This window comes from Sturnira hondurensis, unplaced genomic scaffold, assembly GCF_014824575.4.
Source record: "Sturnira hondurensis isolate 20B ecotype Veracruz unplaced genomic scaffold, ASM1482457v3 Scaffold0001074, whole genome shotgun sequence".
Classification (NCBI taxonomy): domain Eukaryota; kingdom Metazoa; phylum Chordata; class Mammalia; order Chiroptera; family Phyllostomidae; genus Sturnira; species Sturnira hondurensis.
The window spans coordinates 1,547,681-1,570,115 of record NW_028073705.1 but is presented as its reverse complement, the minus strand read 5'-3'; the positions used below and the strand labels follow the sequence as shown (position 1 = coordinate 1,570,115).

The window sequence follows — 22,435 nt, the reverse complement described above, 5'->3', positions numbered from 1 at the left end:
AGAAGAAAATGAAGTACAGTAGTTCCTCTTATAATCTTGTTTCATTATGTTGATGCCATAGGAACTTGGCTCTTGTTTATATCAAGTATCCTGTGGTAAAATTGGTATCATTATACATTGTTTCATTTGCAATTGCAGAACTTATCGACAATGTGAAGTGTATTTATCTACCGTATGCAAATATGAATAGTTGAAAGTAGACTGTGTTAGTTACAAAATTACGGGAGCACAGAAACTCAAAAAATAATTCCATTCTGAAGAGATAAAACATATCAAGAAAAAAGACAAATTACATTATTATTTCAAGTATATAACTTGTCTATTTCAAAAGTATTCATAGTCCTATAAAAATATCTGCAGTCAGACCAACATTATGAGAACTAAATGGATCTATTGGCAACAGGTATGAAACTGTTTAAGCCTAACAGAAATCTGAGATTCACAAACATGCTATGAGTTCTGCTCAAATTTAGAAGCATTAACAAAAGAATAATTTTTAAGTATAGTTAAAAATGCTAAAATTAAGTAAAGAAAAAACTTGATGAGATCTGGTGAGTATATTCAAATCAGAAAATAAAATACTTCAGAACAAAGCAAACCAATGGTATGCTATAAGAAAATAAGCTTTCTTAATGTTAAATAAATATACATACTCCTTTGTATGTGCCTTCTTCTGTTTTCATTTGGTGCTATCAAGGTGTATGCACTTACTCTAGAATGAAGGAAAAAAAACTTATTATCATGATGTTAATGCCCATAAACCACCAGACAATCTTTCTGTTAATATACTGTATTTGCTATCATCACCATCAAATATGTACTATGGAAGATAACCTCTTTAAGAACCAGGTCTGTTCTCCAGAATCTTACCATCTAGTTGTCACAGTAAAAAAAAAAAAAAATGCACTCGGCCAAATAGGGAATACAAAGCAGTTGGTAAGTGACAAGAGACTGCTTCACTGTTGGCTCTTGGTAAATTCTCTTTACAGGGATCCATTGTTCCTCTAGGTGGTGCTCATGGGAACATCCCTTGGAGATAGCTTTAGATCAGCATTCTCTTTCATGTGACTCCTACTGGGAGTACAAAAAAATGCTCATACATTCTTTTTTGTTTTAATCTTTTTATTGTTGTTCTATTACAGTTTTCCCAATTTTCCCCAATGGCTCTCCCCTGCCTAGCACAACCCCCTGCTTCCACAGTAAATCCCCAGCCTGCGTCCTTGTCTGTAGGTCATTTATACTTTTCTTATTTTTAGTATATTTTATTGATTATGCTATTACAGTTGTCCCATTTTTCTCCCCTTTATTTCCCTCCGCCCTGTACCCCATTCCCAGCAGCATCACACACACACACACACCTTAGTTCATGTCCCTGGGTCATACATACAAGTTATTTGGCTTCTCCATTTCCTATACTATTCTTAACCTCCCCCTGTCTATTTTGTACATAGCAATATGCCTCTTAATCCCTGTTCCTTTCTCCCCTCATTTTCCCCCATACTCCTCCCCACTGATAACCCTCCATGTGATCTCCATTTCTGTGATTCTGTTTCTGTTCCAGTCGTTTGCTTAGTTTGTTTTGTTTTTGTTCTGTTTTGTTTTGGTATATTTAGTTGTTGATGGTTGTGAGTTTGTTGTCATTTTACTGTTCATATTTTTGATCATCTTCTTTTTCTTACACAAGTTCCTTTAATATTTCATATAATAAGGGATTGGTGATGAAGAACTCTTTTAACTTGACCTTATCTGGAAAGCACTTTATCTGCCCTTCCATTCTAAATGATAGCTTTGCCGGACACAGTAATCTTGGATGTAGGTCCGTGCCTTTCATGACTTGGAATACTTCTTTCCAGCCCCTTCTTGCCTGTAAGGTTTCTTTTGAGAAATCAGCTGTAAGTCTCATGGGACCTCCATTGTAAGTAAATACCTCCTCTTCTTTTGCTGCCTTTAAGATTCTCTCCTTATCCTTAATCTTTTTTTTTAAAGATTTTATTTATTTAGAGGGGAAAGGAAGGAGAGAAAGAGAGAAATATCAATGAATGGTTGCCTCTCGTGAGTCCCCTGCTGGGAACTGGCCCGCAGCCCAGGCATGTGCCCTGACTGGGAATTGAACCACGATCGTGTGGTTCGCAGGCCCGCGCTCAATCCACTGAGCTACACCAGCCAGGGCCCTTATCTTTAATCTTGAGTAATGTAATTATGATGTGCCTTGGTGTGTGCTTCCTTGGGTCCAACTTCTTTGGGACTTTCTGAGCTTCCTGGACTTCTTGGAAATCGATTTCCTTTGCCACATTGGGGAAGTTCTCCTTCATTATGTTTTCAAATTCTTGCTCTTTCTCTTCTTCTTCAGGCGTTGGAATGTTTAAAGTTGCCCTGGAGGTTCCTAAGTCCCTTCTCATTTTTTTGAATTCTTGTTTCTTCATTTTATTCTAATTGACTATTTATTCCTTCCTTCTGATCCAAATAGTTGATATGAGCCCTGGTTTTTTTTCCCTTTACTGTTGGTTCCCTGTGTATTTTTCTTTATTTCACTTTGCAAAGCCTTCACTTTTTTTCTCTATTTTGCAACAATCAGGTATTACCAGTGGTTTGAACTCTGCATCTGATAGGGTGACTATCACTTAGTTCTATTTTTGGAGTTTTGATCTGTTCTCATTTGGGCCATATTTCTTTATCTCAGCACACCTGTTAAGGTTGGAGCCTTAGGTATTCGCCAGTGCAGAGCAACCCACTTCACTGCATTGTGGCACTGTATGTGGGGGGAGGGGTCAGAGAGAAACAATGCCACTTGCACAGCTCTTGCCCCACTTTCAATCACTTCTCCCCTACCCACAAGCAAATCAGGCCCTTGTGGTGCTGATCACTGGGTAGGGGTGTTGTGAACATTCTAGGACTCTGCGGGTCTCTCTAGTGAATTTTCTTGTGAGGTTGGAAGTTTCTCCCACTGCTATAACCCCCACAGGTTTTTTCGGTCAGAGGTTTTGAGGCTTTATTTCCCTGTAATGGAACACTGGATTGTGCAGTCTGTCTTGCTCCCCAGTTGTTCCTTCTAGTTTATCCGCAGGCAAATGTGGGACCACTGAATCCTCTAGCCACCACCTTGCCACGTTCCTGTCTGCCTTGGCTGCCCGTCTCTTACTACCTGTCTGGATGAATGTTTCTTCTTTATCTCCTTGGTTGTCAGACTTCCATACAGTTTGATTTTCTGGCAGTTCTGGTTGTTTTTTGTTCTTAATTTTGTTGTTGTCCTTTTGGTTGTACAAGGAGGCAAAGTGTACCTACCTACTCCTCCTTCTTGGCTGGAAGTCTATACTTGTCCTTTAACTAGACCCTTTCCCTTCTTTCCTTCCCTATCAGCTTTTCCCCTTCTCTCTGCTCCCTGTCAGTTTGTTCATGGATTCTTTGTTACCACATACTGGGAGTGTGGGACATTTGCGATGCAGCCATCTCTTGTCACACTTGTGTTATTGAATTGATTGAGGTAACATTGGTTAATAAAATTATATAGGTTTCAGGTGTACAAATCTACAATACATCATCTGTATATTGTGTTATTTGTTCACCACCCAAGTCAAGTCTCCTTCCATCACCATTTATCCTCCTTTCACTGTCCTCCACTTCCCCCACCCTCTTTCTCTCTGGTAATCGCCATATTGTTGTCTGTGTCTCTGAGGTTGGGGATTTTTGTTTTTGTTTTTGCTCAATCCCTTCACATTTTTTATACAACCTCCCCACCGAAAGCCCTGTCTGTTTTCTGTATCTATGAATCTGTTTCTATTTTGTTTGTTACTTTGTTTTGTTCATTAGTCTCCACACATAAGTAAAATTGTATGGTATTTTTCTTTCTCTGACTGGTTTATTTCACTCAGCATAACACTTTTCAGGTTTACCCATGCTGTCACAACAGGTAAGATTTCCTTCTATTTCCATTGTGTAAATGTATCACAGCTTTTTTATCTACTTGTCTACTGACGAGCACTTGGGCTTCCTCCAAATCTTGGCTATTATAAATAATGCTGCAATGAACATAGGGGTGCATATATGCTTTTGAATTAGTGCAGCTATTGCTTCTTGATGAGCCACCTGAGTGGCCAACCGGCCACCATCTTGTGCTTTTGAGCTTGACTCTTCCAGGCATGGGTCCCTCATTCTCCTTCAGATACTGGTTTAACATAATTAGGGGCTCATGAAGCAAGGAGTCACTTCAATTCATAGCATTATCAGGGAAAACTTCATTGATGAAAAAAATATTCAACTCTAAGTTATCAAGAACTGTTAAAATATTGTGATGTTTTAAAGGCAGAAACTGTGCTTGACTGATCTATATATGCCCAGCCACTGGCACAGTGCCTGGCACAAACTAGCTTGATGAATGAAACCAAAAGGTGCCAAAATCTAGTCCGTGAGTCTTTGCTGGGTGTCTCTTTTTTTGGATGATCCATGTGGTCCTACAAGAGCATGAATGGTTCATAGAACAAAAATACAGCACAGCAAGATGGTAGCATGCATGTGATTACAGTGTTAGGGAAAACGCTATGGATAAACAGAATCAGCTTATAAATGCAGTTCAAAAAAATAAGATACTCTTAGAAGTCTCTCTTCAACAGAGAATGCACAATTTCAAAGAACAAATTAGCAAAGATTGAACAGTAGAGGTCAAAAGTGCTGATTAACAGAAGCCATTTCTTCCTTATCTCTTCATATTCCTAGCAGTGAGCCTTCAGCCAGCTTCAAACTGGGCTTTAATTTTGGACTTGTTAATGGGAGGTGTGCAATCCCCTCTGCATACAAATGGGGCTGTTGGATGCCCAATTACCTAATGTGTATCAGCAGACCTTGCATGTGCAGCCCAGCACACATGCACGTTATGAATACAAAATTAGGAGGCTGCTGCTGGAAATTAATCCCTAGTCCATTGCATATTCTGTATTCACCCTAAGAAAGATTTTCCACTCCTCAACTGCTAGCACTTTATAGGAGCTTGAGAGCTGCAAGTCTATGGCTAGTGCCTTGCAAACATGAATATGATACAATAGTGAGCCATTCTGCGGAGCCTTAAAGAAGAAACGTGAGACAGTGGATACAAGTGCCAACCATGAAATGACTACACAGTCCACAATGTTCACTAAGACGGTGGTATGGAGCTGTTCACTATACCAAGGATTTGACTCTAGTGTAGATCAGTCGTTCCTAAACTTTAGTTGTGAGCCGAATCACCTACAAGTTTTGTTAGGGTGCAGAGTTTCTGATTTAGCAGGTCTGGGTTGCAGTCTGATAACCTGCATTTTTCATAGTTCCAGGTAATGCTGGTGTTCTTGATCTGGGGACCACACTTTGAGAACCACTGCTATAGGTCAATCAAGCTGGCTTAGAACATCTGCACTAAAAGGGAATTTAGGGTTAATAAAACATTAATAAAGACACATATGCCAAAATCGTGAGGTTAACTAAGCACCAGTGCTGAGATGCCAACCCAAGATTTTTGACTCAGACCAGCTGAGTGTCTGCAGCTAATGTAGAAATTTTCAGCTCAATATAGAAAGTATAAAACATGACTGTCCTTAATGACAACCTCCTGATAGACTTCAAACAAAGTGACGTACTTAATTTAACTGAGCACCTACACAGACTTGTTGTATTAGGGACAATACCAAAAACAGACACCAACCACTATAACAGAGTTTATGCTTTAGTTAGGAACAATTCACAAAACCACTACAGAACCCCACAAAGATACCCAAAGAAGCATCAGAGTGAGATGAAAGGAGCAGTGAGAGACTCAAGGTGGAGGAGGTAGAGACCCTCTGGGGTAGAACACTTCAGAGAATAGCAAGTTGAGGCTTAAAAGATAGGATCTAAAAATGGCTATAAGTGTTTTTTGCTAGGACTTTGCTAAGAGCAGCTTTGTAGAGAATTTTCCAAGCTCCATGGGTCTCACTCATAAAAATTTTGCAAAAGGTTTGGAAAATAAAATGAATATGTTTGTAAAAGATTTCATTCTACAATATCTAATTTGATTAAATTCAAGTCTGATAACATCATAATCGAATCATTAGATTTGAGAACAGTGCTGCTGTGTCCAGGCTATGGCCACTGTGTACAGGCCCTAGGTCCCCAGACACAGAACAGAGCCATGAAAAGAGGGGGGAAAATGTGTAGCCCTGAAATCAGAGGTTTTTAATTGGAAGCACTTAAACAGAATCCCAGGCTCAAGGACAATGGTCCCAATTATAAATGCTTTATGTTAAAGATTTTTTATTGTATTTTCCCATTGCCATTGCTCCCCCCATACCCTCCTCCACCTCCATTCCACCTTCCCCTTGGAGAATTTCTTAGCAGCCCTCTTAGTAATATCTTATTGGCTGAGAATGCCAAGTATAAACCATAATATTCAGAAGAAAGTCTTGCCCAGGAATTTAGCTTCTATTCCTCTTACTTGCTATAGGAAGAAGAATTTAAGTGTAAGGAACTGTTTATCTTTTATATCATATGGCAGAGCAAAATACTCTGGAAAATAAAAACATTAGTCCTTTTTCTCTTAGCTTTTCCTTGACCCGAATAACAAATATAACTTATTCATGTGTTTAGCCAATTAGTTTCCACCCACAGCAAAGGCCTCTGTGGTGTCAGCCTCCTTACTATCGCCTTCAACAGTCTCACTGAGAGCTGCTCACCCACTGAAGCTCAGCCTGCCTTTTAGTGTTTAGTATTCTGGTCATTTCCTGATGAAGCAACATTCAAGGTACTGAAATAAATGCATATCTTTGAAAATGAATTCCTTAATCACCTCATTGAAATTTAATGAAATTTCTCACTTTGTAAGATTGTGTTCACTTTCCAAAAGCAGATATCAGAGATATACTAAGGAAGAACTGTAAAAGGATAGTACAAAAAAATGTTTTTTTTGCACTATAAAAAATAAATAAATATATTCAAGAAATATTTTCTTTCTTAGGTCTCTCCTCAACTACACAACTGCTTCTCTTGCATACATTCTTGCACAGTTTTTACAAAGTCTCATCAATAAACACTCTATGAAAAAAACATTATGTTGAAGTTATGAAAAATATCTTGGCTGGCTAAAGGTATTATATAAATATATCCTCCGGTGTATATAAACTGCAGATGTAATTTCAATTCTAATTAAGAATAACACTGGTTGACTGAAAAAAAACACAGTCAAGAACAAAAATTCCAAAAGGGGTAGAAGATTATATTACAAACATAATTTGAAGCAGAATAGTAGACATAGTCTACTATCCTATAAAAAATTGTTTTGAGGTTTTCATATTTTTAAAAATCTTAAGGTGATATTATAAAAAAGAATTTTTGGTTAATCAAAGGCACTGGATAGAAATTTATTTTCTAGATAAGACTTTCCACATCATTTTTTGCTAAATGATCTTCAACATCTCCCATGTGGAAGGGTTTGCGAACACACATTGGTTTCAGAATGTGCAAAGCCCAAAACATTGTCTGCACACTCAAGAGGCTGATTGATGTGAAACTGGTTAGTTCTATACAACTCACAGCTTCTGTTAGAGAGCTGAATAGATGCCCAGAGGGCTGAACAGACACCCAGAGGAAAAAGACAAACAAACAGGAGATCATCAGGTCATTGGAGCCTTTGTTCATGGGATGCCTTTATGGAAACTAGAAGGAAGAACACGTGCACAGACACACCCCCATACCAGGATTCCTATGCAGGTCCATGGCTCAGTGAGACACGGAAAACTTAGGTGAGTGAGAGAAAAGTGCCTCTTCTTTCAGGTGGTGGTAACTCCACACTAGGATGCATAGTTTGATATATACAGCTGAGCCTTGAACCACATGGGTTTGAACTGTGCAGGTGCACTTCTACTGGATTTTTTTTCAATAAAAGCAACCAGCCCTTTGCATCTGCAGATTCAACCAACCACATATCAAAACTAATATTTTTACATTCCCAAGCATGGATTTTCACCTCTAATTCAAAATGCTAGGGTTTTTAATTAAAAGATATTTATTTCAGACAAAATTAACATCCCCATAATTTAGGATAAAGCAAATACTCTTTCTTGAGTCTACTATTTAGGTAGTTGTCATTTCCATGAATATTGTTTAGGTAGTCTACTATTTAGGTAGTTGTCATTTCCTGAGTATTGTTTGAATATTTGCCTACATGCTTGCTGGAAGCTTCTGTCACCTTTTCAAGGTAGGAATTCCAGTTTTTCTGAATTCTTCCCTTTCCTTCCTGTATCCCGTTTTGCATTCTTCATAATAGGCATATCATTATAGTAAGCTGTTAGTCATTCTTCCAGTGCAGAATTTATTTCTGACATTTTACTACCACAAGGATTTCAGGCTCCTTGAAACATCGGGTAGAATCTTGAACTTCTTCAGAACACCTCTCTTAAGCTTTTTTTCTCCTTATTTTAGAGATCAAAACATCTTTTTGACATGTCTGAGATGCTGCTCATATGACCCAGCAGACACACTCCTTGGGATTTAACCTACCAGGTCCATCACCATCTCCATGACAGAGGAAAGCCAAAAATATTGGTTTTGATCCATGATTAGCTGAATCTGTGAATACACAGGGCTGACTGTAGAGTAAAAAGTTAGCTGTGGATTTTTGACTGCTTGGGGGATTGGGACTCCAATCCCATTTTGTTTAAGGGTCAACTGTGTTTCAGCTCCAAATTACCACCTTAGCCAGACAAGTCTGTGCAGTTACCAACCTGCACGACCTTACAGGGCAGACCTGAACAAGGTCGAATTTCTTCACTTAACACACACACAAATAATAAAAGCTATGAAAAAAGAAAGCAAGAAAGATTAACTCTAAAGATACAAAGAATGTATATGAAATATAATATTTAGAGATTCATCATCTTTAAGATGTCAAAAGTCAAAAATGAAAGTAGAAATGGGGACTGACTAGTAGATATACTTGCAAAATGCATAAACTTGTTTCCTCAGTAAAAATAAGAAGAAATTTATATTTTCAGAGTATAGAGACACATGTCTGGGATTTGATTTGACCTACTTAGAAGCAAACCTTAACCCAACAAACTAACTTTAGTCTGTTACTCTTTCATGGATTCTGACAGAAGTTATAAGACTCTGGGTCAGAAACAAAGGAGTCATTACTCAGGACATAGCAGGCAGCATGAGCATCAGCATATTTACAGTTTTCTCTGGCTCTGAGTCTTAGGGGGCAACACTGCACACTGTGGCTACACTGCAGTGGGGGAACACTGAGTTGGGGGATCTACTCTTTTCATGGCAGGTAGAAAGCAAGACTGATCTTTGTCCTGGGGGAGAGTATACCTCATCATTCTAAGTTCCCAGCTATATGAAAATCCTGAGAAAATGTCCAGGTTAAAGAATGGTCAAGTAGTGAGTCTTAGCATACCCAGTAAGTCACATAAGAGTGAAAGAATCCCAAGGAACGCTGTCTTTTCCAACAACAGAATATTCAGGATTAACATTCTATTTGAGAAAGGCTAAATGATAAAGAAATTGACATTTGCATAAAAGCCTGGAATTATTATTAATAGGCTATGGTCTAATTATGTACACATGTCTTAAGCAAAGCTCCTCAAGTTTATATGTAACTTAAAAGAAAAAATCAGAAGTGCAAGATATAGGAAATTATATCTAAATCTCTGCATAGGACATTTTAAAATGATATTCATTGTTTATTTCTGATTTTAAAAGAAACATATTCTCACTGAAAATGCATAAAATTATTTTTAAAACATTTAAAAGTCACTCATAACCCCACCCCTCAGAGATCACAACTACAATTTTATTTGGCAATATTTATGCCCACTCTATATTCTGCACATATTATTACACAGTTGCAATTATATTTTAAGTTCAATTCTATATCTTACTTTTACTTATAAGTTATGTTCCCAATTGTACATGTAAAAAGCTTAATATTAAATGGTTTTATAATATTTCACAACATAGATGCATCATAATATAATTACTCACTTTGACATGTTTCAATTGTTCACTATTATAAACAACCTTGCAGGATATACAAATTGTAAAACATAAAGCTTTGCACAAAACAATATCCAGAAGAAAACCCTGTCTTCTAAAATTAGTACTCTGAACAGGAATGTGGACATTTAAATTTTCTTTAGATATCCCATTTGCATTTCCAAAATCCAGAGACAATTTGATCTTATAATTAATTTCTGCTCTTATGCTTAACACTCCTCAATTCTTAAACTTGAACAATGCTTGGAAATAAATGTTCTATTACGGTTGCCCACTATTTGTTCTGCAGCAGCCCTAGACTACCTACTTACAGACTTATTTTATAGGAAAGAAGCAGATAAATAAAGCCACTTATTAAGACACTCATTTGAAGATATCTATGTTACCATATGGACTTATAATAATTATATATAATGGACATAATATTATAGACTTCTATTATTCATAGAGTAATAGAACCTAACCCTGAGTCAGTAGCACATGTCCTTTTTCAGGCTGTGACTACATCCTTTGCTGCATCTTCTTTCACCATGTGTGTAATTTAGTTTTTCAGGTTATCATTTTACATCCCTGGTTCTGGCTGTTCCCTTTCACATCTACATCCTGGTTCCTGATTTTTTCTTTGTTCTGTATCCCAGGAGTAACCAAAACCACTGAACAAAATGGTATTGATAAATAATACATCATTAGAAATTACTAAGTAGTTTTCCCCTATAAAAACAGCATGGCTCTGAGCCCAGATTAAACTGCACAAATTTTAAATATACAGCTCCCTTGACAAGCCTTCTTTTAACCTCTCCACATTCCAAAGGAATAAAGAGAAAGAAAAAAAAGGGAGAGGCACCACAAATTTTAGAATATTATCTAAATTAGGTTTCCATAATTTTCAATGTTTTTTTATTTAATTATTTTTCAAGTACAGTTTTCTGTCTTTTACTCTCATCCCAGCCTACCCCCCTGTGCTCCCCACCTCCTTCCCATTTCCATCCCCCTTAGTTGTTGTCCATAACTCTTTATTTTAAATTTTAAGCCTGTGAGAAAATTAAAATATTGTGTAAAATGAAACCCATACACTATTTACCTGAAGTTACCAGTTGTTAACATTTCATCACAATTGCTTTTGCTCTCTCCTCTTCTCAGTGTCTTCTGAGTCACGTGAAAGTCAGCTGCAGAGTCAGGATGCATCTCCCCGGACAAAGACATTCTTCTACTTCAATCAATATCCCAAGGAATTTAATATTAATATGATATTGTCTAATATTCCATCTGTACTGTAATTTCTAACTTGCTCCAATTTTTTTATATTCTTCCCTGTCCCTGCCTCACCCTGGATCCAATCACGGATCACACACTCCAATTATCTGACATGTCTCTTTAGACGCCTATAATCTAATCAGTTTCCTTGAATTTTCTTCCTCTCATGAATGACACTTTTGAAAAGTACAGGTGTGATGAATAATTTTGTGTCAACTTAACTGTGCCACTTGATGCCCAAATATATGGTTAAACATTAATTCTGGATGTGTCTGTAAGGGTATTTCTGGAAGGTAGTACCATTGGAATCAATAAACTGAGTAAAGCAGGTACCCTTCTCTAGTGTATGTGGTCATCATCCAATCCACTGAGGACCTTCATGAATAGGAAAAAAAACAAAGGCCAAGAAAGGTTGAAACCACTCTGCCTGACTGTTGAGCTGGGACAGTGATCTTCACCTGCCCTCAGTGCTCCAGGTTCTCAGGCCCTGAGACTTGCAGCAGAATCTACACCATTGGTTCTCTGGATTTCAGGCCTTCGAGTAACACCACCCACCTTCCTGGGTCTTCAGCATGCAGATGGCAGATTAGGGGACTCCTCAGCCTCCGCACTCGTGAGAGTCAACACCTTACAATAAATCATGTGTGTGTGCATGTGTGTGTATGTGTGTGTATATGTGTGTGTATATATATATATATATATTTATATATTTATACTTATATAAATCTAGATTTCCCTTCTGCTGAAGAACCTTGATTAATACATGAATTAAATTGTCTTACAGAATTTACAGAATGACTTATAATCTGAATTTGATAAATGATGCTTTCACAATTAAACATTTTGGTTAAGTTAAACATTTTGGAAAGAGTGACACATAGTAGATGTTATCCAAGATTCCATTGTTAGAACTAAAGTTGTCTCCTTGTACATATAAATAATAAGCGAACATGAAAAACAGTATCTGCCTATATGATAGAAAGCAATCACATTTTAAAATAAAGATTAGAAAGAGCACATATCTTCTACCTGTCACCTTCTATTGTCAGTAGAAATCAAAGGATAGAATGACCCTAAGACTCTCTACTTGGCATAGAGAGTCAAAGAGCACAACCTACACATTAAAAATAAAAATGTCTTTAGATCAAACTATTTGAACACTTCAGTGTTTATTTCCAAGGACTGGAATTACAGGGGACTCTCTCAATATTATTTTTTCAGTGTTTGAGTGTTTATCACAAGCAGATACAACTTCACTTATACAAGCAAGAAAAAATATTCCAAAGATTTTTAAGTGAGAAAATACTAAGCAAAGACTTGGGGCCTCACATTTCCTTACAAAATCAGGTAGCACATGATTTCTACATTCAGTTGTTCCATAGCAAAACAATCACTGGGCAATATCAGCCCTTGAATTTTAATGATGGTAAATGCCTTCATTTTCCTACAAGACTTTAATGGATTGCCTTTTAAGTGTTCATATTTAGGGGGGAAATTACAAACATTACAGAACAAAGGAACTATCACCGATTGATTCTCTGATATAGAAGAGAACCTTCCAATGCAGTCTTTTCCCTTTGATATTTTTCCTGGTAAGCTTTTGTTTCATATTCAAATGCGTTCTGAATAGATGCAATTAACCTTAACAATATGTATAACTTTACAGCACTGTACTGACTTTGAAGTAAGTAACCTTACTGTGTAATTGAACCAAGTTTCTTTTTTCCCCTCATTTCTGCTATGTGTCTACTGATTATTACAGGTGTTATGTGTTTGGGAGCTTTCATCATCCTGTTGATTTACTGTTTCACTGTTTCAGCTGTCAAAGGTTTTTTGAGAAATGCCCGCTCAATTTTTATGATATTGTATTTGAACAAAAATGATTACTCCCCAAGATTTGGCAGGCTGCAAATTTATATCATACTGAGGAGTGGAATCTAGTGAAGAACAGGGAAATTAATTCAAAGCAGGACCATAATCTCTACCCTCCTGCATAAACAGCAAGGTAAATTTGATCTAATCAAACTGAAATATCTCTTCTTTCCATTCACTCCAATAATCTCTTTTGCCATGCCTAGAACTGTGATTTTAAAACTGTAAGAGGTAACCCACTAATGGAAAATGTATTCTTAATGAATAAGAAGAGAAAATGTCAGGACTGTGTTACATATAGCAAGGAACCCCACATAAACTTTGCTCTTACAAGCTACTGCTCTATACAAATCATTTTAAAGCTATACACAAATATCACATTACAGTGTCTGCGGTACCACTAGCCTATAGAAGAAATTCTATTTTCTTGATGTGAAAATATTACGACTGACAGGAACTTCGCTAGTTGCACTTCACTCCTTCCTCCGCTGCTACATCATGCTCAGGACCCAGGCTGTGGTGGATACACTGGGTTTGAGTGCTCATTCTGAGACCTCAGAAAGTCATTTTGTCTCTCAAGACTCAGTTTCTTTATCTATAAAGTAACAGTGTCTTTATCATGAAGACAAAATTTAACAAAGTATGTAGTATGCTTAGCACAAGGTCTAGCACATGGTTCAGTTCCAGACATAAAAGTCCCAGTTAGTGGGATTGTTATTTTGGTTTTAGTCTCTCAGTTTAACTATTTCAGATCACAACCAATTCATTTAATGCTATCAGAATATTGCAACGCTTCATCACATTTTTCATTTCAAAAATAAGTCAACTAGAGAGAGCTCTCCTGATTGGTTTAGCGGGGGAAACAGATACTCATTGAGGAAATTGAGTATCCGTTAAGCCATATTGTTATCATAAAGTTAGAAATTCATTAAATGGTATCTATTAAATACTGCATATTATTTTTACAAACTTCCTGGCTACTTATGAGTCTTGCCTGGAGATTAAGTTAAATAGTGGACAGACATTGATATTGAGCCATCAAGAAGAGTGAATACTCACCAGAATCCATCACAATTTATTCTCTCCCTGTGTATTATGATTTCATAGCACTAAAAGGAACTTTGGCATTATTCAGTTCTCCATGTCCAGGGAGGAATAATAGCCTGATGCTTTCATGCCATTTGGCACCTATAGGCAAAGCTTTTTTTTCTCACGGTCACATAAGAAACAGAAAAGAAATCTCAAGCATCACAGTGAAGAAGAAATTATAAATAGTAAAAGCAGTTCTTACTAACTCTCTTAAGTTTTCAGAAACTTGCATTCTGTTTAAGACTATTTTTTATGTGGTTGGTATGGATTCAAACAAGGTGAGTCAATGGGTTGTTTTTGATCATCTCTCTCAGACATAAGAAATTATACTTCAGGGTTCAGAATATACAGATTGAAAATTCCAGCCAAGATGGAGGTATAAGGAGACACCCTGTGCCTCCTCCCACAACCAAAAGAAGGACAACAACAAATTTAAAAACAAAAACAACCAGAACTGACAGCAAATTGAACTGTGTGTAAGTCTGACAACCAAGGAATTAAAGAAGAAACCTTCATTGAGACCCATAGGAGGGGTGAAGGTAGCTGGGGTGTAGAGGAGTCACAGCAAGGCAGCAGCTAGAGGACTGGGGCAGGCAAGGCGGTGGCTGGCAGACTGGGCAAGGCAGAGAGGGGCTTGAGTACTGGGCAGTCCCACAACTGGGGAGCAAGACAGACCACGCAACCAAGGATTCCAGCTCAGGGAAATAAAGCCTCAAAGCCTCTGAATGAAAAATCCTGTGAGGGTTCAGGCTGCAAGAGAAACTCCCAGCCTCACAAGAGAGTTCATTGGAGACACCCACAAAGTCCTAGAATGTACACAAAACTACCCACCAGGGAATCAGCACTAGAAGGGCCCAATTTGCTTGTGGGTAGTGGCAGGAGTGACTGAAAGCCAGTAGAGAGCTGAACAAGCAGCACTGTTCCCTCTCGGACCACTCCCCCACATACAGCGCTACAATGCAGGGAAGTTGTTTGCCCTGCCCTGATGAATACCTAAGGCTCCCATCCCTTACTGCATAACAGGCATGCCAAGACAAAAAAAAAATTGCCCAAATGAAAGAATAGATCAAAGCTCCAGAAAAAATACAACTAAGCAATGAAGAAATGGGCAACCTATCAGATGCATAGTTCAAAACACTGGTAATCAGGATGCTCAGAGAAATGGTTGAATATGGTCACAAAATAGAGGAAAAAAGGAAGGCTATGAAAAGTGAAATAAAGGAAAATATACAGGGAACCAATGGTGACCAGAACGAAACCAGGACTCAAATCAATGATTTGGACCAGAAAGAAGAAATAAACAGTCAACCAGAAGCAAATGAAAAACAAGAATCCTAAAAATATGAGGAGGCTTAGGAACCTCCAAGACAACTTTAAACATTCCAACATCTGAATCATAGGGGTGCCAGAAGAAGAGGAAGAGCAAGAAATTAAAAATTTATTTGAAAAAATAATGAAGGAGAACTTCCCTAATCCTAATCTGGAAATAGACTTCCAGGAAGTCCAGGAAGCACAGAGAGACCCAAAGAAGTTGGACTCAAGAAGGAACACATCAAGGCACATCATAATTACATTACCCAAGGTTAAAGAGGAGAGAATCTTAAAGGCAACAAGAGAAAAGGAGATATTTACTCACAATGGAGGTCTCATAAGACTCTCAGCTCATTTCTCTAAAGAAAAATTACAGGCAAGATGGGGCTGGAAAGAAGTATTTGAAGTCATGAAAGGCAAAGACCTACATCCAAAACTACTCTACCCAGCAAAGCTGTATTTAGAATGGAAGGACAGATAAAGTGCTTCCCAGATAAGGTCAAATTAAAGGAGTTCATCATCACCAAGATTTTATTATATGAAACGTTAAAGGGACTTATTTAAGAGAAAGAAGATAAAAAATATGAACAACAAAATAACAACAAGCTCACAACTATTAATAATATAACCTACAACCAAAAAACAAAAACAAACTAAGCAAAAACTAGAACAGGAACAGAATCACAGAAATGGAGATCACCTGGAAGGTTTTCAGCAAGGGACAGTGTGAGAAGGACAGAGGGGGAAAAGGTACAGGGAATAGGTAACATAATTAGTAGATAGAAAGTAGACAGGGGTAGGCTAAGAGTAGTACAGGAAATGGAGAAGCTCAAGAACTTATATATATGACCCATGGACTTGAACTAAAGTGGGGGAATGCAGGTGGGAGGTGGTGTGCAGGGCAGAGGAGAATAAAGGGAGAGAAATAGGACAACTGAAATAGCATAATCAATAAAATATATTAAAAATGTGCACATCAATTATTAAATAGTGATGTTTATAAAAATTAGAGTAATACTATAAGTTAATCACTATGTTATCATATATCCCACATTCTACCTCAATTTATATTTACAAAATATTTAATACTAATGTGCCACAGTGCTATTTGAGGGGAAAAGAAAGAAAAACCAGGGATTGGCCATTAATAAGTTGTCTTATTAATCCATCCTTTGAGACAGGCCAGTAAGTTAGGATAAGTGGAACGGAGAAACTGAAACAAGTAGATGAACAAACTGGCTGAGCAATTTACAGTCAGATGCAGAAGGTCACCTCCCTACAGATAACATCTAGGCCTCAGTTGAATTTCAGCTCCAGGGCCAGAAAAGCAGAAAAAAAAAAAATACAAAACAAAAAAAAACAGGTGGGTGACATCAGAACTAACTATAATGACTGAAGACCCTCTGCCATGGCACTGTCCAATCAGTAAAGACCACAGCCCTGAAAAAGCACACCTGGAAAACTGGTAAATATTCTGCTGAAACCCTTCCCTGAAACCTCCCCTAAGATTCCCCCCTCAAGAGAGAGATAAAAGCCCTAAGACAATGGACCCAGCTTCCACTCCCCCTCTGGGGAACAGCCTGCTCCATTCCTTTCCTCCTCTTCTCCCCTGCCCCCACCCCAGGCACAGCACCTCCTAAACTCTAAGGGTCCCCATAAGACTTGCAACCAGGGGAGCAATGAGCAGCAGCAGCTCATCCCAGGCTAATCCCCTGACCCTGTCCTCAAGGACCCCTTATCTCTGACTTCCTAGTGAGTTAAGGCAGCCCAGTCAAGGCTCTCTCCTCCTGCTTCTTCTACCCTAGGCCCTTCCTTGTTTCACTGTCCCCAGCTTCAATAAATATACCCTCATAATCACCTGGACTCATGCTCTGAAATCTTTCCTGCACAAAGTCAAGAACCCACATACTACCTGCTGGCCCTAGGCAGATTCAGTAAAGGCCAGGCCCCTGTCCAGTAACATCTTTAATCTCCCTTCACTCTTTGAGAATTTGAGGATGAAGGGAAGAAAAATAATTAGTTACCAGGATTATTTCCTTTCCAGTAGCACAGCGAGCTATGGAAAGTATTGAAGTTAGAGTAAGAAAGCTAGGGAATGTCTCCTGAGCTCGAAAGGAGGAAGTGAGACAAAGGAGTGGGTTTCCCCAGCACACATATAGAACACTCCAACAGACATAGTGTCTAAGCTGCTGTGGTCAGGGGTACAGTGCATCTTAAAGGCTGTGTCAGTTTGGGCTCTCCAAGAAGTAGACATCAAGGCGGAATTAGGCACGGAAGAGATTTACTGGGGGAATGCCTGTAAAGGATAAAAGGGGAACAGGCAAGAGTAGTCAAGGAAAGCCTTGAGAATGTGAGCAGGTCTAATACGTATGAAAGGAGAGAGCATATGGAGATTGAGAAGGAAGAGCTTCAGACTGCTGCTATACAGTTCTGATCAAGTCTTGGATAGGTCAATGGGGAGTCTTCTGGCAAACACTGACCAATAGAGGAGTTCCACACAGGCAGGACTCAGCTGGCATTAGTACCCTGGACTGCTCAGACTGGCTGGGAAGAGTGCAGAATAAGTACGCTCTCAATCCAAAGTCATGGATCCAAAAGTGACAGCTGAGGCCATCAATTGACTATGCCTCTCGCAGTAAGTTCTTTTGAAGGAGACCTGAGTAGCAAGCTTCCCTGGTTTCGAGAGAAGCTACTTAAACTCCTGTGGTATAATAAAAGATAAATAAATACCCAGTGTTTGTTCCTGTTTCCTGGCATGGAAATCATTGTAATTCCTAGTAATAAAAAGCCTGGATTACATGCGAATGCAATAGATGACTCCGGGTGGGAGGCTCTAGGAAGCTTCAGGATGTAGCTATTTGCCACAAAAACCAACCATATGATTAGAGGATTACAATAAAAATAAGCTATCAAAAAATAAAAACAAATAATAAAATCTTGTTAAATACATTCTTGAATATTGAGGTTTGGGGAATTTACAAATTGGTGAGCACATCAAGGTGCCAGGAAAATGACCACCTATCTAAAGAGCTGTACAATACCCCCCTACATTTGGCCCTATGACTCCCATTTGACTTTTCCTGAGTTATATACTTTAAAGTGAAACTGTAATCACAAGTATAGTGGTCGCCATAGTTCTGTAATTCGTTCTAGTAAATTACTGAATCTAGAGGTGTACAGAAGTCATAGAAACTCCAAATTTGTCGTCAGCTGGGCAGAAATGTGAGTATCCTGGGGACCCCACTTGTGGTTTGCTCCTAAAGTAGGAAAAGACTTCGGGGGAACAAACCCTTAACTTGGGGCACCTGTGCTAACTCTGTGTTGTTAGAGTCAGAACTGAATTGTAGTTACTTAGTGTTGGAATGACCTTTGTGGGGAAAAAAACCACACACCTCCTAATTATCCTGTGGACTGGCAGCTGAAACATCAGTTCTTAGGATGGCCTTTCCTGCTCCCAAGACTAGTTCTGGTCCTGGATTTCCTTTATAACACATATAAAGGGTTATGCATGTAATTATCTGATAACTGTCTGTCCCATCAATTACACTGTAAGCCTCATACAGGCTTGTCTTTTGTTGAGTAGTTTTTTGTTCCTATATTTTAAATATTCATAGCTAAAGATCCTCTCTTATATTACAGGATTGTTGTAAGGATTGAAAGATTTAATACAGGTCATGTACTTTCACATACAAAGCATGACATGTGTTTGCTATTATTATTGCTCATCTTTAAGTCTCTGCAGTTCTCAGTGTAAAGTAGGCTACAAATACATTAAGGTAAACCGAATTTGTATGCACATTATGTTAAAGGTAACTGTTCAGTAAAATTCTGCACTGTGGGTTCGTTTTCAGAATGCATTTTGATTTCCTCCAAACAGCATCAAAAGGATCCAGGAATGGTTATAGACAAGTATCTGAATACTCTGCCTATATTATGATCGCAGGCAAGAGCCTATTGCCAGGAATTGTATACAGTGAGGTAAAAAAAAAAAAAAAGTTCCTTCCAGAAAAACCCATGTCTTAGCCTTAGTTATCTAAATATGAATAAGTTGTTTACAAATAAGAGAAATATTGAAAGAACGGGTAAAAGATTATTTTGGATGAGAAATTTGTGGGAGCTTTTTTCTCTTTAAGTCTGTGTAGATAGCTTATGATATTTAGGAACAAAAATCATCAACTAAAAATAATTTGGAAACCAATATGAATGAGTAAATACTTATAATTATTTAAATCCAAATATAGTGAAGAACTCAGCTTTGCTTTGTAGCATATTAGGTAATAATCCTCAGAAATCATTTTAAGAATCTGTCTTAGCCCTGGCTGATGTAGCTCAGTGGACTGAGCGCGGGCCTGTGAACCATATGATCGTGGTTCAATTCCCAGTCAGGGCACATGCCTGGGTGGCAGGCCAGTTCCCAGCGGGGGACTCACGAGAGGCAACCATACATTGATATTTCTCTCCCTTCCCTTCCCCTCTAAAGATAAATAAATAAAATCTTTAAAAAAAAGAATCTGTCTTAAAATATCTTTATATTTGTATGTAAGTAAGTTTTTTAAATCAGTATGTTTTTACAAGGCACAGACACTCCACTTTAGGGTCACAGCACAGTACTAGGTCAATAAACACATTCAATGAATTTAAGGCCATCAGCACCCAATATTTCACTAGATATTTATTTGCTTTGTGCATAAACATACAAAGCAAATATCTAATAAAATGATGCAAATATCCAGCAAAATATCCACGTATATACACAAACATGCACACACATACTAAAAAAGCAACACTGAGAGGTTAGTGTTAACTCATTTTAAGTAGTGACAAACTGAGGCATAATGTAGCTAAACACCTGTTAAAGTTCATAGAGTCAATAATAAACGGCACAATCGAACTTGAACCCAAGTCTGCCTGGCATCAAAGTCGATGCTCTTGTGCCCACACTGAGGCTTACCTAATGAATATGTGGAAGTATATACACAAAACAAGGTCAAATTCCAACCCTTCATTGTAGAATTAAGCTCATGTTAGGAGTGAACAAATTAGGTCTGACTGTTAAACATTGAATTTTATCCCTCCTTTTCCTTAATTTTCCATCAGAAAATGAAATTGAAATTAATGAGCTTCTGTTATGGTATGATACCTCTTATTCTGCGGGGGAAATGCAGCAATCTCGAATTGAAATCACCTAGATTATCTACCTCAACTAAGGTTAACCCTAAACTGAATAATATTAAATGACTGCTACCTACAAATTCTCCCAAAAGAGATGAAAGAAAATCTGTTAATTGGTCATAAGGTTATGTACTGTTTCTTAGCAACCAGCGCCTGTCTTTCAGGCAACTAGAAGTTGGTGAAAAGGGGGAACTATAAATGAAACCATTTGGTCAGACCTAATTCACAAGCAATAATGCCTTTACAACCCATACTGTTGAGGTACATAAGCTCATTCCATGAGGCAGAAAGAGAGAACCACTGACATTTTGCATAATAAATAAATACCAACTGTAGTCCCAGAACAAAGACCAAGAGTAAATAGTATCAGGCGGTTCCAAGGCAGAGCACTTAACATCAGGGACAGGACACTGCACTCACTTCCTCTCTTGGTCTGATTCCTGTGGTCCTGGTGGCTAGCTTATTTGGGAGTTTTGTTGGGAAGCAGCATTTGGATCCACCACCACCCTAGCACTTGCCCTCTTCACCCTTACCTAGCAGCTAATGTGGAGATACCATTTAGGGTACCAAATTTTAGTACAGGGAGGAAAAGTTTTTCATGCTTGTTAAAGTATGAGTTCTGAAGATACTTGAAAATTAGTAAGAAGCCACGACAGTCTTTCCGCATCCACATCTTTCAAACCTGTAGCCAGTCACCAGAATCAGGAGACTAGTGACCGTGAAAGAAATGGGGACTTATGTGAATGGGTAAGCATGTAAAGAACCACAGATCGGCACATTCAGTTTGTGTCTTTTGCTTGGGCTAAGGCTGTTTCAAAATCTTAGGATCAAGAAGGTGTCAGTATGTCAGGGGATCTAGGATCCTGCCCTTCCCTGGCCCCCTTCCTCCAAGACCTCTTGTGAACACTTACAGTCTCTGGCCCGTGTGCTCCGCTCTCTTCCGAGAAGGGCTCTCTGAAGTCGCCTCCAAACTTTGCCCCGAGCCTTGCAGCGGGTCCAGCTCTCGATGCTGCCCAGAGGGGTCCTGGGCCCGGCGGGAGGCGGAGGAGGAGCCGAGCCCCGAGCCCGACAGCCTACTGCTAGTGTACATGGTTCAGAGCCAGCTGGGTTCCCGCTGCCGCAGCCGTAGCGGGGTTCTGGCTGGGTTGCTTAGCGAGTCTCGAGATGCAATTCCAAAGACCAGGGGCAGCGGTTTCAACAGCTGAGTTTCGGTTTCTTGCCTATAGCTGCAGATTGCGCCCGCTCTGGGGACTTCCCTATTCCTGCTCCACCCGGGCATCCCCACAGTTATCTCAGGTAACAACAGCTCAGGCCATGGACGCTCCGCCCCTTGTGGGTGCTGAGTTGAGCTGACTTGGCTGCAGCAGGTGAGTCAGTTTTAAAATCTCACAAACAACTTTAGAGGATAATAAAGGTAACTATTCTATGATCAGTCACGGACATATTGTGAGTAAGACACTTTAGGAATTGTTTCACAGGTAACCTGAATTTGAGGTTACTGATGAGACTATGTATTAACTTTCAGATGTCAGAGATTAAGTCAATAATTTAACGCATCTAAACATAAATTTGACAGTGATGACTGCTCTTAGATTGTTGTACAAGTACGCCCAAGTTAAAGGAAATGGAAACTGAAATCAAAAGCAGAAAAAACACAAAACTGGAGAACCCAGCTGAGGGGGAGGCAGAGATATTCTCCAGGCAGCCTTGCTAAGTCATTGACCAGACTTAGTAAAGAAAT

At 38.7% G+C, this 22,435-nt stretch overlaps 1 protein-coding gene and 1 pseudogene across 3 annotated transcripts in view; both read right to left on the bottom strand.

Moving 5' to 3' along the window:
• The window catches only part of EPSTI1 (epithelial stromal interaction 1), a 127,204-nt gene extending 105,279 nt beyond the window's left edge, over positions 1–21,925 (bottom strand). The window contains exons 1-2 of one of the 3 annotated variants that reach the window (XM_037060129.1): positions 21,606–21,925; positions 654–712 (exon numbers count right to left, since the gene is read on the bottom strand). In XM_037060129.1, the coding sequence (XP_036916024.1) occupies positions 654–712; positions 21,606–21,784 (238 nt within the window). In that variant the 5' untranslated portion in view covers positions 21,785–21,925. The remainder of the gene's footprint in view (positions 1–653; positions 713–21,605) is intronic. The other 2 variants (XM_037060147.1, XM_037060138.1) reach the window with 2 other exon arrangements.
• Positions 8,158–11,181, bottom strand: LOC118996952 (COX assembly mitochondrial protein homolog; annotated as a pseudogene).
• Positions 21,926–22,435: the final 510 nt, after the last annotated feature.